Raw genomic sequence first — 14,420 nt, forward strand, 5'->3', positions numbered from 1 at the left:
AAACACATAAGACTATATAATGTATGACTGTGTTGATGTGTTGGTGCGTTTTGTTGAACTGCTTCCCCTCTCTCTTTTTTATTCTTTGTTATAAGGGACAGATCGCTAGGAAAGAAATGAGGAAGAAATACATTGAGAAATATGGGTGTTGTAAAAACAAAAGATAGCAACCAAAATTGAAAAAAACAAAACAAAACAATCAACTAAGGCGTCAAAGTCCAATGGCAGGATGCTGAGGGCTTTGGAAAGTTTAATTCATTCTTATATATTTTTTGCTTTCTCTTCAACCCTGTGGTATACCCACCAGAACTCTGCTTCCAACACATGAGTGGGTGTGTTTGAAACCACAGCATGCCCTGCCACCATGGTGACATCTCCAAGCAAATAAGATCAGTGATTTATTGCATGTCAGTGATTAGGCCTGAAATTGTGGCTGACTGTGGTTTAGATTTTTCAACTGAAAGGAAGGGGAAGATTAACCCTTGATATCCTGGGCCTATCCTAAAACAAAGACTCAACTTTCACCATTTCCTGACAGCATCACTGGAACTGTGCTGGTGAATTCCAACTCTCTTCCCCTCTGGACATATAGCCTGTTCTTGCCTGAGGGAAATATCTGTTAGCTACATCGGATGTGAACCTTTAAGCTTTTTCTTCCAACAGGACAGCTTTAGTGGGGCTGAAAAACTGCCTACTTTTTATCTGTCCATAAGTAACCTGGAGCATCTCCCCTGTTAGAGCAGAAGGAAACTGAGCTGATTTAGGGGCTGTCTCCTCCATCTGTTTGAAGAGAAGGCTCTCAAGAGATACCTTCTATTATGTTTTGGGCATCTCAGTCCCTGCTCTTTTGGCATGGGCCTAGGAAAAACTTTATCATCCATTTTGTGTGTCTATGGTTACAAAGCACTTTTCACTCAGTTACCTCATCAGATTCTCTCAACAATTCCTATGAGGTAGGCAGAGTAAATATTGCTGTCCCATTTAGTATCTAGGAAACTGAGGCTCAGAAAGATGTGACTTTCCCAACGTCTCACAGCAGGTATGTGGCAGAGCTAAAACGGAAACCAGGTCCTCAGTCTCCAAATAGTGTTCATTCAGCTACCCGATGGTGCTTCCAATTGTAAGGGTCTATACTGCTCTTCAGTCCTGCCCCAGCCTTTTCCAGCCCCTGAAAGCAGCCCTGCTGAGGTAGGCTGACAAATACTCACTTCCTCCCCCAAAGTACGATTTTACAAAACAAGTCTCTCCTAGCCTCAGGTGTTTAAGGGTTGGGGTCAGAACTGGCCCGAGAATGGGGTAGCATCAAAGGATGCTTGATCCCAGATTTAGACTCTAGTCCAAGCCCTTATTCTGTCAGTATGGAAACTCAGGCCCAGAGAAGAGGATTAGGAGAAATCAGAGGGGAGATTTGGAATCCAGGCCCTCTGATACCTAAGTCAGTAATTCTACTGGTTGTCACACTCTACCTGCAAAGAACTGAGGTAGAGACAAAATAGGACAGGGAGACTCCCTTTGGGTGGCAAGAGACTCAGAGGAAGCTGGCAGTCTTGGCACAGTGCAGGTTTTTGCTGTGCACAGCCTCCCACATGTTGATGAGGGCAGGGGGCCCCAGCTGGTGCACCATGAGCAGTTCCCGGTAAAAGCAGGGATCCCAGTTCATGTGATTGGTGCGGGTCCGGTGAATGCCGAAAGTACGGAAGCCTGGGTGAGCCTGAGGCACGACTCCAAGCCTCTTCAGGCACATGCCCAGGAACACATCGTCTATGGGGAACAGGGGAAGATACTCCGAGACTGGCAGCAGGCGCCGAACCAGTGGGGCTGCCATGAGGATGCCACCCCCTCCAGCGTAGGGTGGGTAAGGCTGGTTGAAGAGCTCGGGTGGGATGTAATACTTGCTGTGCTGGTTGCGAATAGGCCAGGCCCGTCGAATCACGTCCCCAACAAAGAGCTGAGACAGCCTAGGGTCGCCCTGTCGGGAGCGTAGGAATTCCAGCAAATTGGCGGGATGTACAAACACATCATCGTCACCCTGGGGATAAACCCAGCTCATCTCAACATAGACTGATACTGGCTTCTCAGAACCCCGCCACCCCACTACTACAGAGCACCTTAGGATCTTTTTTTTTTTTTAATTTTTTAGGATCTTCTAATCAATCAGTCATTTAATCAATTAAGCATTTACTACTGTGCCAAACAATATGTGGAACATCAAATAGAGCAGGGGTCTTGGAATCAGGAAGACATATTCATGAGTTCAAATCTGGCCTCAGACACTCACTAGCTATGTGACCTTGGGTAAGTCACTTGTCCCTGTTTGTCTCAGTTCCTGGTCTGTAAAATGAGATGGAGAAAGAAATGGGAAACCACTCCAGTATCTCTGCCAAGAAAACTCCCAAAATAGGGTCACAAGGACTCAGACATGACTGAAATGACTGTACTACAATAACAAATGTGCCAGACAGTGTGTAGTCCCTGTACCCTACAAAACTGAGGTCCCTTGATCCTTGTACGTCAGGATGGTTAGGAGAATCAAATGGCAGAACACATGTAAAACATTTTGCAAACCTTAAAGTGCTATTCATATAGCAATTATTATTATTAGCTATACAAATAGTTATTATTATCATCATGATTATTATTATTATTGGATTCCTCCCTCTTCCTCTCAATCCGTGATCCCTGCAGCATGATATAGTTGGGGCAGGGGTGCCAGACGGGGGATCAGAAATCCAGATTAAAGTCCCAGCTCTGCCACTCTAGCTGTTGTCAGCTTGGTTGAGTTGTCTGGGGCCTCAGCTTCTTTACGTATCAAATGGGAATACCAATATTTGCCCTAAATCAGCAGACCAAGAACATAATTTCAATTCTCTGGGTCTGCCCTTCAACTTCTTTACCTAAAAAAATGAGTAGATTATCCTGGAGGATCTCTCAGATTCCTTCCAGCTCTGACATTCTATGATACCTCAAAGGGTTGCTGTGGGCATAGCATGAAATGATAATACAAATAGTAAATAATAATAATTATTATAATATAATAATAATCTGGCTTCCTTCAAGCCTCAGCTCAAATCCTACCTTCCACAAGAGGTCTTTCCTCTCCCCCAGCAGCTAACACCTTCTCTCTGAAATTACTTTTCACTTACATTGCGGATATCTTGCATGCACCTAGTCATTTACAGGTCTCCCCTATTAATCTGTGGGTTCCTTGAAAGCAGGGACTGTCTTTTGCCTTTGTGTCTTCAGCACTTAGCACAATGGTTGGCATACAGTAGCTGCCTAACACATGCTCGTTGGCTGAGTGGCATAGACATAGTATAGTGTATAGTGCTTTACATGGCATCTCACTTGGCCTTCACACAATCTTTATGAAATAGGGAAAATATTATTATTCCAATTCCTCAAGCTAAGGAAATTGAAACTGAGAGGGGACAAGTAAATTGACCAAAATCAGAACTCCAGGAGTTCATAGAACTAAGGACTGGAAGCAACATGAGAGAAAATCTAGTCAAACTCCCTCATTTTCTGGCTGAGGTAATTGAGGCCCAGAGAAGTGACTTGTTGAAAGTCACAAAAATAGGACAGGGCAGTCAGGCAATCCAAACCCAAGTCTCCTTATAGGGGCCATTCCTTAAGGTTTGCAAAGCACCAAACATATATTTTCTCATTTGATCCTCGAAACAGTTCTGAGAGGTAGGTGCTAATTACCTCCCCATTTTACAGATGAGAAAACTGAGCATGAGAGAGGTTAAGGGACATCCCCAGGTTCACAGAGCTAAAAGGGCAGGATTTGAACTCGTCTTCGTGACTCCAAGTCCAGCACTCTCTCACTTAGTTACCCAGTCCCTCTCTTCCCATTATGCCCTGCTATTATCCACAAAGTGTTCTGTAAATTGTGACAGTTATCCCCCAGTTTCCTGCCCTGTATTCCATGCTATTTCTCTCACTCCACCAGCTCTCAGATCAGACACGCACCTCCCCAAGTCCTGATCCCTTCTCACCTCTTCGATCTTCCAACCCTTCCTCCCCACGCTTCACCCTCCTGAGTCCCAGTACTGGCTCTGTCACTATCTTGCCATGGGACCTCGAACAAGTCCGTCCAGTCTTCAATTTTCCCCTCTGTAAAAACGAGGAGGTTGGACGAGATGATCCGCCACGATCCATTCTTGCTCTAGGCTAATATGACTCTAATCTTTAGTGCCCCGTCTACCTGTCCGTCCCCCTTCACCCCCAATTCCCCCAGCCCTTTGCCAATCCAACCCAGGGCCCTCCCTGAGAAGAGACACTCCCTCGTCCTGGCTCTCAGTCCGGTAGAGATAACGGACGGACTGGGAACAGACCAGGCAGACGGCAGGTGCCCAGCTTCTGCCTGCCGCTGCGGGGACCCCTCCGTCGCTCCGCTTACCTGGAACACGAATTCCACGCTGGGGCAGCGGCGCTGGAACCAGCGCAGGAAATTGACAGCCTTCAGCGTGAGGTTATAAAAGGTGTCACTGAAGTCCCAGCGCAGCAGATCCCCGTGCGCCCGGTCCTCCTGCTCCAGCCGCTGGCGAAGCGCCTCCCCGCTGGGCCCCTCTTCGGCCGCTCCTCTACCCAGCAAGAACACGGTGCGCACGGCTGCGGCGTCCGAGGCGGAGCCGGAGCCGGGCCCCGTCAGTTCTCGGCCCCACGTGCGCCTCACAGCCTCTCGCCGCTCGCCGTGCTCGGGTGCCGACTTGACGGCCAGCAGCAGCCGCACCCGACCTCCGCACTTGTCCGGGTGGTCTCTGAGCAGAGGGAAATAGCGACAGTGGCTGTGGCGAAGGAAGGCGCGAAAGCGTGCCTCTTTGGGCAGCCGAGGAAGGACCTGGGGCTGCGATGAGGCACACCACACGGTCCTCATGGCCTCTCCATCGTCGCCACCCTCCAGCTCCGGACCGGGATCAAGGCGCACGGATGCGTTGGTACCAGCCGGCCGGCGGGGTCCCTGGGGCAGGCGAGCGAGCCCCGGTGGCGCGACACCCAGCCACAGCAGAGCTGACAACGCTAACAGCACTGCCGCTAGGGCGCACCGCCTCCTGCCCGGGCCGCTGGGCGCCGGCCGCCACCGAGCGCAGCACAGCGACATGGCACTGAGCTCGTTGGTTAGGGTGCCGTTCTTTGTCCCGGCCACGGTCCGCGCCAGCCTGCCTCTGACCAAGCCCGAGGGGAGCGGTGCGTGCGCTGCCCCCACGGTTCCTGAGAAGCTACCCCCAGGCACTGGCGGGACTTGGGACTCCGCCCCGAGAAGAGCACAGGTGCCGCCAGCAAGATCCTAACTAAGGGCCCACCCGCCCCGCGGTTCTGGTGCTATGGCTGGGGAAGGGGAGAAGTGAAGCTGAGCGAAGACGTCCAGGAACTTCCGAAAGCCTGGAGAACCAGTCGGCCCAACTTCCCTGTATTTTGCTCGTCTCCCCTGCATCTCCCCAGGGCCCCGTCATAGCGATGCACAGAGCACTCAGGCGGAGCTGCTAACCCATCCCTCTCTGACCAACCGAAAGTTTCTACAGATTGCATCGAAATAGATCCCCCTCATTAAGTGGAGGTGGGGTCCGGGAAGTCCCCAGCTGTTTCCAGTGCTCTGTGGCTGTGTACTGTGTACTACGTACTGTGACTGAGTACCGCTGAGGAATCATCACCCAGGAATCAAAAGACACTCCTCCCCTTCCCAAGGCAGATCTCCCCTGACTTAAGAGTTAACGCTGAATCCGCACACGCAGCATCAGATGCCGACGAGTTCTCAGGAAAGGAGCAGCAGAAAAGAACTAAAGGTTACCTGTTCAAGATTACAATTAAATGCAGGGCGGGCAGGCTAGCTTAGGGGTCAGGAGCCTAGGGTGCTAGTCTCACCTCTGCAACTGACTAAGGAACCTGGGCACCTTCCTTCCTTTCTCTGGCATTTTTGATATTTCCTTGCTGGGCGCGTGATTTCTTTGGTTTGGGGAATCTGTCAAGGAAAATCTCTCAGCCAGTGCTGATCAGCACATGCACTCTAGCTTTCAGTCTCCAGAGAAGCCCGAGGCAGGGAGAGGTTAAATGAATTGCCCAGGGTAGCACAGCCTTACCAGTAAGCATGTGCCAGAGGCACACTCTGAGTTTGCATTTTGACTCACTGCCTCTTCATAATTGTAGTAACAGTAACTCATTCATAATAATAATAGTAATAATAATATAATAATCATTTCCAACGTGCTTTTCTCACAACGACTTTGCTTTTCTCATCTGTAAAATGAGGAATGATCATAACTTAGAGCTGGAAGGGACCACAGGAGATCTAGTCCAGCCCACTTTTCTTACAGAGCAGGAAACTGAGGTCCGAGTGTACCCCAGTAATCCAGGAACCCATTCATTTATTGAATAAAACATTTATTGGCTGCCTTCTGTACATAGGGCTCTGGGCTAAGTGCTGATCAAGATACAAAATTAAATATGACAGTTCCTGTTTTCCAGGAAATTACAGTCTAAATGTTTTGTTTTCTAATTGTTTCATAGTGTTGCCCAGAGAGATTGTCAGCTCCAGGAAAGCAAGGATTTCATCTTATGCTTCTGTTCCTGTACCTCCCACAAAACCTAGCTCTGATTTAGATAACATAATAGATACTCAGTAAAGATTTGTTGTTCAATTAATCTGGCACACCTCTTGCAGGTGCTTCTGCCAATTTCAAATTGCTCCCAGACTCAGCCCTGTGACGGAAAATCAGTGGATCCTGAGCCTCAATTTCTTCTGTAAATTTTGTAAAATTAGGAGTTGGACTGAAAGGTTCCTTTAGTCTCTAAATCCACGGTTCTATGACACCAATAATCAAATTGAATTACTACTGCCTTTGTTGGAAACACATCTTAGTTCAGAGAATCTCTGAGTTGCAGGGACCTCAAAAGGCCATCGACTCCAGCCCCCCTGAACAAGAATCTCCCCTACAGTGTCTCCCAAAGTGGTCATCCAGTCTTTGCTTCAAGACTTCCAGTAAGGGGGAACCCAATGCCTCTCAAAGCAACCCATTCTTCTTTTGGGTAGATCTAATTATGAGGTAGTTTTTCCTTATTGCCAATTTCTCTATAAGTCCCATCCATTTCTCCTAATTCTACCTTCTTGGTCCAAGCAGAACAAGTTTAACCATCTTTCATGTGTCAATCCTTCAAATACCTTGAATCATAGTATGACACCTATGACACGTGTGGCATTCTAAGCAGTCAAAAATCAAGCAATCTACTGTTTGTCTTAAGTCTATAGAAAGGAAGCATGTCACTGTACTGATTATCCAGCAATGGAGTGCTATACCTCATTTGCCCACCATTGTGCTCTTACTTGAGCCAGCAGCCCAGTGATTTCTTCAGAACCTCTTTGGTATGTGCACAGGATAGCTTTTCTAAAAGGTTAATTCCCATTCCTCCTATCTTCAGTTACAACTATATCCACATCTTCAAACTGGGCTGTAATTTTATCTAGGGAATGAAATGGAATATAACTCAAAATATTAAATATTAAATCCATAGTCTGTCAACCTGAATTAAAGAGAAGGCAGCCAACGTAGCAAAAATTATGATCTTTAGTTGGGGCAAGGAAGTTGCAACTGGGGTATCACATAACAGCAAGTGTTGGGGAGTCCAAAGAGGGGGCCAGGGTTCCCCCTCACTGGAAGCCTTCAAGCAAAGGCTCAATGACAACTGATTAGGTGTATATAGCTTGGGTCAAAAAGAAATTGAGTCATTTGAGGGAAATAATTCTCCAGGGGTGTTCCTGAAAGCTTAAGTGATTGTAATTCTATTAGATGAAGAAAGTTAACTCCAAACTGTTTTTATCACACTGTGACATTTACCTATGTTTATATTTATGATAGATAGAGATAGATAGATAGATAGATACATACATACATACATACATACATACATACATAGATGTATACTGAAATTAAGCTTTAATAGTTTAAAACTACACTAAGACTTTTGGGACATCCTGTATAAGTAACATTTTATATGTTTTTTTTTTGTTTTGTTTTGTTTTATTTTTACCCAAGAAACCATTTTTAATCTTCTACCTTGAAGATTTTCAATGTTTTCAACCAAAATTCCCAAAAGGAATTAGACTACATTGAATGGACAAAAATTTCCTCTGTATAAAAACCAATTAAGCTATGATAAATCAAATGCTTAACAAAATAAAAGACCAAACCCATATAGAATCTTTGAACATTGTCCTCTTCAGCCCTAACTCAATCTGTAAAGGGAATTCTTGACAATATATATGTAAAACAAGAAGGGAATACCATAGTCACAGACACAATCATTTTTTTAAGTAGAACAAAATATATATGGGAAGCCTGTAAATACAAATAGGATAATAGAATTCTAGATTTGAGAGCTAAAAAGGACCTTGGAGATCACCTTATTCACATTCTTTACTTCATAGATGAGGAAAGAAAGGCCCAAAAGGACTTATTGCCCAGTATCACCCAGTGAATTAATTCAGAGCTAAGGATTAGAACCCAGGCCTTGACTCCTAGCCTAGGGTTCCTTCTATTCACAAGGGAAAGACTCTTTTAAAAAAGTACACAGTCAGGGCAGCTAAGCAGCACAGTGCAGAGCACGGGCCCTGGAGTCAAGAGAACCTGAGTTCAAATATGACCTCAGACACTTGACATTTACTAGCTGTGTGACCTTGGACAAGTCACTTAACTCTGCCTTGAGAAAAAAAATTATCCAGTCAAGAACACTACATAAACAAAAATGCCTCTTACACTAGGAATGAAGGCACAAAGTAGAAAGAGAAAAAAGTTCAGTATATCAAAAGAAAGGTCTGAGAACTTCACTGGGAAAAATTAACTTTGCGAAGTACAAGCAGTGCTCAAATACTGTCAACTTTATTGTGTAATAGTGCCCCCCCCAAAAAAGAAAAAAGAATGAGCGAGCACTTATATTTTGTTTTTCATATCTCTGACCCTACTAATGGGTCACTTTGGGCAGTTGTTTGCTCAGTCCTCCATGTAAACTCACATTTCACCACAGCAATGCAGGATCACCGTGTGGTGTCCAGGGTAATGGCAGGATATACAGCGCATGGGGGAAAAAATTCCCCCACCATTAGGCTTTCCAGGAACAAATACATTGCAGGGAAAGCAGAGACCACAGGTATGTCATCAGGGAGTTGGCTGGTGGATAGTCTAAAAAATATAGAGATTCATTTTTATTTATATATTAAGGGGGAAAATTATATGGCTCCAGATTATCCTAAAATGTAACATCTTTCAATTAAACATCACACAATTCCCATCATCATTATGCCCTACATAAAACCTAAATGATATGACAAGTTTCTATCAATATTCAACAACCACAAAGTCCAGAAATTGTAACTAAGAAATAGCTGCAGAACCACATACCAGACAGGAATCTGTGTGTGGCAAGAGAGTTGGGACAAGGACCAGAGATCTGAGATCCCACCTCCGGAGTATATTACCACCCTACCTCCCACTCTCCATCACTCAGGCTCCTGCAGACCTCCAACTCTCTATCCATATCTGCAAGAGGGGGTGTCCAAGGGGTGAAGGAAGCAGCAGCTCCCCAGCATGAGATAGTCCCCTTCTATTTCAATATGATGTGGTAGCTTCCATTGATTTCAGCTTCTGTTGTGTCCAGAACAAAACAAAAATCATCTTAACACTGATGAGCGCGTGGATTCCTGTTGGCCCCTGCTTATAGATCTGATGAGGGGAAATACTGAATAGATGTTAGTTCTTCCACATAGACGCCATGGTACACAAAGAAAGCACCATCGCATTCTCCATTCTTATATTTCTGTTGCTGTTGCTGCTCTGCTGTTGCAAGGATTCCTGGCCAACATGAATCGTCAGCCCCATCTGCTCTTTTAAGACATTAAGGAGTCAAATTCCATCAGCAGGGCCACAAATTTGAATGTTATTTCTGGTTAACTTCAGTAAATCTGCACCTGAGCAGTTTGGGAAAAGCCATGAGAAGGTGGAGATGTAACCACTGTCGAGCTTACTGAGGGCTAGTTATTGGTAGAAGTTTATCTGCAATTGGAGGAGGTGGTTCTGGCTGGTGGCTTGGTGAACCATTCCCTTCTCCAACTGAAAAAGTGCTATGGTAATCCTTAAAGCCAGGGGAGGGGAATTACTGACATATGTCATCTCAGGTCACAGAGAACACTTCCTGAGTATTCCGTGTCTCATAGGGAGGTTGGTATTTTTCCTTTTCATGAGGGGTTCACTCCTCCATTTTCTCCCTGTCTGTTTTTTTGCTTCCTGTTGCATCTTTGGGATTGAAAACCTTGATCTGACAGCTGGCTGAAAGCAAATGTTCAGTGTATTTTCCATTCTCATTCTCCCTGAAGGTGTCAGTTTGAACTGGGAATGGCCCACCTTTTCTCCACCATGTTCTCTCATGATGAACTCTGTACTGGTACAACACCTGAACAAACTCTTTGCAGGGTCCCAGAGGAATTCCACAGGATTCAGTGGTGTTGGATTTGCCCTCGAGTCAATTATACCTGTAAACACTGAAATATCTATGGCAAGGATTCTGTCCCCTGGCTTATTCCACCTCCAGACCTCAAAATGCTGGTGCTCAGCGCGCTGCAGGTGTCTAACATGGAACACCACTCCACATTCTCTTCACTAGCTTGCCACTCAAAGTTTCCTGTTTTCCAGCATTGGAATTTCATCAGATTGTCCTTGATGAAGATATTGTGAGTGTTTCATCATGGAGTTTTAATGCAGGAGAGGTAGCAGCACAAAGCACACACTGGAAAGGTAGGATTTTATTCTCATTATCAGGTGGCAAACTTGACTCTTCTTGTTTAAAAATGGACAATGTAAGTTTTGAGGTTTAGAGGTGCTGGGACCCCGAAATAGTGGTGCAGGTCCTGCCTGGGATGAATTTGATCCAAGCCTTCTTTCAACTAAAGACAAGGTTTATTAGAACACCAGCTGAGGTGAGCTAGATTTCTAATAAGTCTGCCCTATTGGCTAGATTTTAAGAATCTGAACACTTGAATGCAGGCAAGATGGACCTTATAAACAGTGATCAAGGAGTGGCCAATAGCTTGGGTGACTGGTAGGTAACAGAGAACAGCCAGGGACCTGGATCACATGGCCAAGGGAGAACGGAGTCTAGATAGGGTGGAGGGTGGAGAAAATGAAGAGCTGGGCTAGGTTAGAGGTAACAGAATTGGGAGACTGGGCATGGTCACAGTGAAAGGTCAGTTGGGATGGGTCGATGCCTCAGGCGAACGCCAGACACTTGACCATGCGGCAAAAGGAGAAAACTCAAGGAGAGTTCGGGGTTTCCCAGGGCCCGTACCCCATCACAAGGACATCACAGTTCCTAGCCGATCCCGGACAGACTCGCGTCAAAGTCCGGCACCAGCCCGGACTCGATCGCCCCGTGGGCCAGCTGCAGCTTCAGAAACCAGGCCATCCGGCCTCTTTCCAAGGGACCCCCTGCAGACACCTACCAGCCTTTCTTGGGCTAGGCAGGGGGTTCGCGAGCACCGACCAGCGCTGCGGCGTGCTATTCTGCTCCACCCAACCCCGGCTAGAAGGAAGTCCGCACTCGCCCACCCCAACCCCGACACCCGGCCTTCAGCACTGAACTGCTAACTCCTGGGCCCCCTGCCTGACCCATGGCTCCGGAGAAGCGTTGAGGCCGAGGCCCCTCGGGGCTCTTCCAGTGCCAATACACAAATCCAAGATCTCCCTGCGGTCCCCACAAGTATTCCAACCCTCCAATGTAGTGCTTTTAAGATCTGCAAAGCATCATATGTTTGATCCTTATAGGCAACCTGTAGTTGCTATTACCATTCTCATTTCACAGATAAGGAAATCAAGTCTGGAAGAAGACAAGTAACACTTAGCTAGTGAGTGTCTGAGTCAATAATCAAACTCATGTCTTCCTGACTCCTAGCCTGACCCTGTCCACTGTGCCCCCAAGTTGCCTTATATGTAGACAACCCCTGGGAAGTGGCCAAGTTTCTTCATCCTATTAGAACATGAGCCTTGTGCAATATCAATCCAGAATGAGGGACTTCCTATTCAGTCCAAGACCAACCAGTGAGACGGACTTCACATCTTATCACTTAGGTTAAATGGGAAGGGGCTGAATAAATTAACCAGTCCCACCCTTACACTGTGATCACATGATTTATGCTAGCCACCTTTATCCATCTTGTAAACCTTTTTCCACTTGCCAGCCCAGATCTTCTGAGCTGTGGGGGAAATACCCAAACCACCCACTCTAGTGCTCATGGAAAGGAGTAAAAAACTATGGGGGGGGTGGAGTAGGAATGAGGGGGGTAGAGAATAGTATAGTATAGTATAGTATAGTATAGTATAGTATAGTACAGCATAGCATAGCATAGCATAGTAATCCAGTATCCTAACTGTGGGTCGCAGATTATAGCAAGGGGGAAATGTGACAGGGGAGAGATGAGGAGAGAGCACTGGAAATCACTCCCCCCTTCCCAGTTCATCTGCCCAACTAGATTTGTAAAACTGGCACTTGGCATTTCCTATTCTGTAGGATCCCACCTCTTACTGCTCGAGGTTCAACATCTCTTCTACCATACTTGGTCTTTGGCAGCCTCAGTCCTCATCCAAAAGAGTTTTGGACAGCAACAGCCATGACAGACGGGTCTGCTACAGGCAGAGTCCAGCTGTCCCACTTTACAACATGGAAGTCCCAAAGCCACAGTTCGTCTGCTGCTGTGTTACCCACAGACAGGCTAGCAGGATGGTCAGGATGTCTCTCTCAAGGGTAGCAAAAGGAGGAAGAGTCAGCGGCTAGCATACAGATCTTGAACTCCTTTCTCCTATCCTTTCCCCTATCAGTACCATCTCTCACAAGGATACACTCCCCAAGGCTCTTAGTGGGAGAAGGGCAATCAGTCTCTCCCACGTGCCAGGATCATCAGAAAATACTCTGCTAGCCTCTCTCCCACCCCAAATAACTATCACCCCAAGACCACAAGGAAAATTATCATTCAGAAAAATAAGAAGGCAAGTTGTGGGCATGGGTTATAAGAAAAACACAGATTTAGAGATGAAAGAGAACTTTAAAGTCTTCTAGTATCCTAGGTTATAACTCTACAATGAACTAGAACTTCAGAAGCTAGACAGCCTCCCTGCTTTTCCATTGGTTTCTTTGTTTGTTTGTTTGCATTCGTGTTTAAATGTTTCCTTTGTCTCTTAACTTTGCCCACTGGGCAGCCTGAAAAAGAACCTTGTCACAAGTGGGTTCTCAGTGAAGATTTTCACAAATTTTGCTGATCCTGACCGTTTGGAGTCTTGTAGCTATGTGTGCCTTCATCAGGATTTCCCCCTGATTCATGGAATCCTACATTCAAAGCTGGAAAGAACCCCCAAGGCTATAAAATCCAATTCATTTTATAGATGAGAAAACTGAGGCCTAGAGGTGAAGTGGCTTGCCTAAGGTCCCACGTGTCAGAGAGGCAGGATTTGAATTCACATTCTCTGAATCCAGAGACAGTTTGCATTTCACTGCAGCTCCTTCTGGCTATTCAACTGTTGGAAAGTGAAATCTTTTAGCCTAGCAGCCCAGATTCTGACTGAGAGTAGAAGGTCTAGACTGCAGAGAGAAAAAAGGGGCAACCTCCCTTCTGAGAGGAGCCCCCTTTGTTCAACCTTACTGACTGGACAAGAGTCTTGTAACAAGCAGATTCCGAAGGGCACAGTTTCACAGAATTGGCTAATCTTGTTAGACTGGAGACTGGTAGCTGCTTTGTGGCCTCCTCAGCATTTCCTTCCTGTTTTAACTAGACTCACAGAAGTATTTCAAATGTTACCAATGTTTGAGCTCCGCCTATGCCTCTTCAGAAATTTGGCCGGGGGCGGGGCGGGGGGGGGGGGGGGCTGGGAAACAACTCAAATCATTTCAAGATCTCCCAAGGCCAGGGTAATTAACTCCACAGACTTGTGTAACAGCTCAGTACTCCATCAGAGTTCTCACACCTTATCTGGCATTCACATCTACTAAAATGAATGCTCTGAGCCCCCATACCCCTCTATCTGAATCTCCTTTCCTTCAGACCAGCCAGTTGTATTCCTCATATGACTTCATATCTAGTGGTGAAAAGAAGACAATTTACTTATGATAGAAAAGCAGTATAAAACAAAGAGATTGCAATAGTTAGAAAACACTTCCAATATCTACTTCCCAAAACCAATCAGTTCCTCACGGGAAGAAATGCTGGGGAGCAATGGTCTCAGTAAAGCGTTGCTGAGACCAAAGGCACTCATGATGATGTATGTAGATGGGAATTAGGGAGCCTTTTAGAAAGCCTTGTTGTCTCCCTCTGCACAGCAACTGGGTCAACAGGATGTCAGCACCAAATCTTGGCTTCCAGTTCCTCCCCAATTTCTGCCTCTCTCTCT

General features: G+C 46.1%; 1 protein-coding gene and 1 pseudogene across 1 annotated transcript; both read right to left on the bottom strand.

The window, feature by feature from the left end:
• Positions 1 to 222: 222 nt before the first annotated feature.
• LOC114029456 (UDP-GlcNAc:betaGal beta-1,3-N-acetylglucosaminyltransferase 7-like) lies at positions 223 to 7,883 on the bottom strand. The gene is made up of 2 exons (XM_027843896.1): positions 4,403 to 7,883; positions 223 to 2,029 (listed from the first exon to the last, which is right to left on the bottom strand). Exons 1-2 carry the CDS (start codon positions 5,102 to 5,104, stop codon positions 1,529 to 1,531), a joined length of 1,203 nt encoding a protein of 400 aa, XP_027699697.1. The 5' UTR covers positions 5,105 to 7,883; the 3' UTR covers positions 223 to 1,528.
• A 1,711-nt stretch (positions 7,884 to 9,594) lies between these two features.
• On the bottom strand, positions 9,595 to 11,448 carry LOC114029455 (annotated as a pseudogene).
• Between the last annotated feature and the right edge of the window lie 2,972 nt (positions 11,449 to 14,420).

The sequence above is a fragment of the Vombatus ursinus genome, unplaced genomic scaffold (assembly GCF_900497805.2).
Source record: "Vombatus ursinus unplaced genomic scaffold, bare-nosed wombat genome assembly UNPS02014932.1, whole genome shotgun sequence".
Classification (NCBI taxonomy): Eukaryota; Metazoa; Chordata; class Mammalia; order Diprotodontia; family Vombatidae; genus Vombatus; species Vombatus ursinus.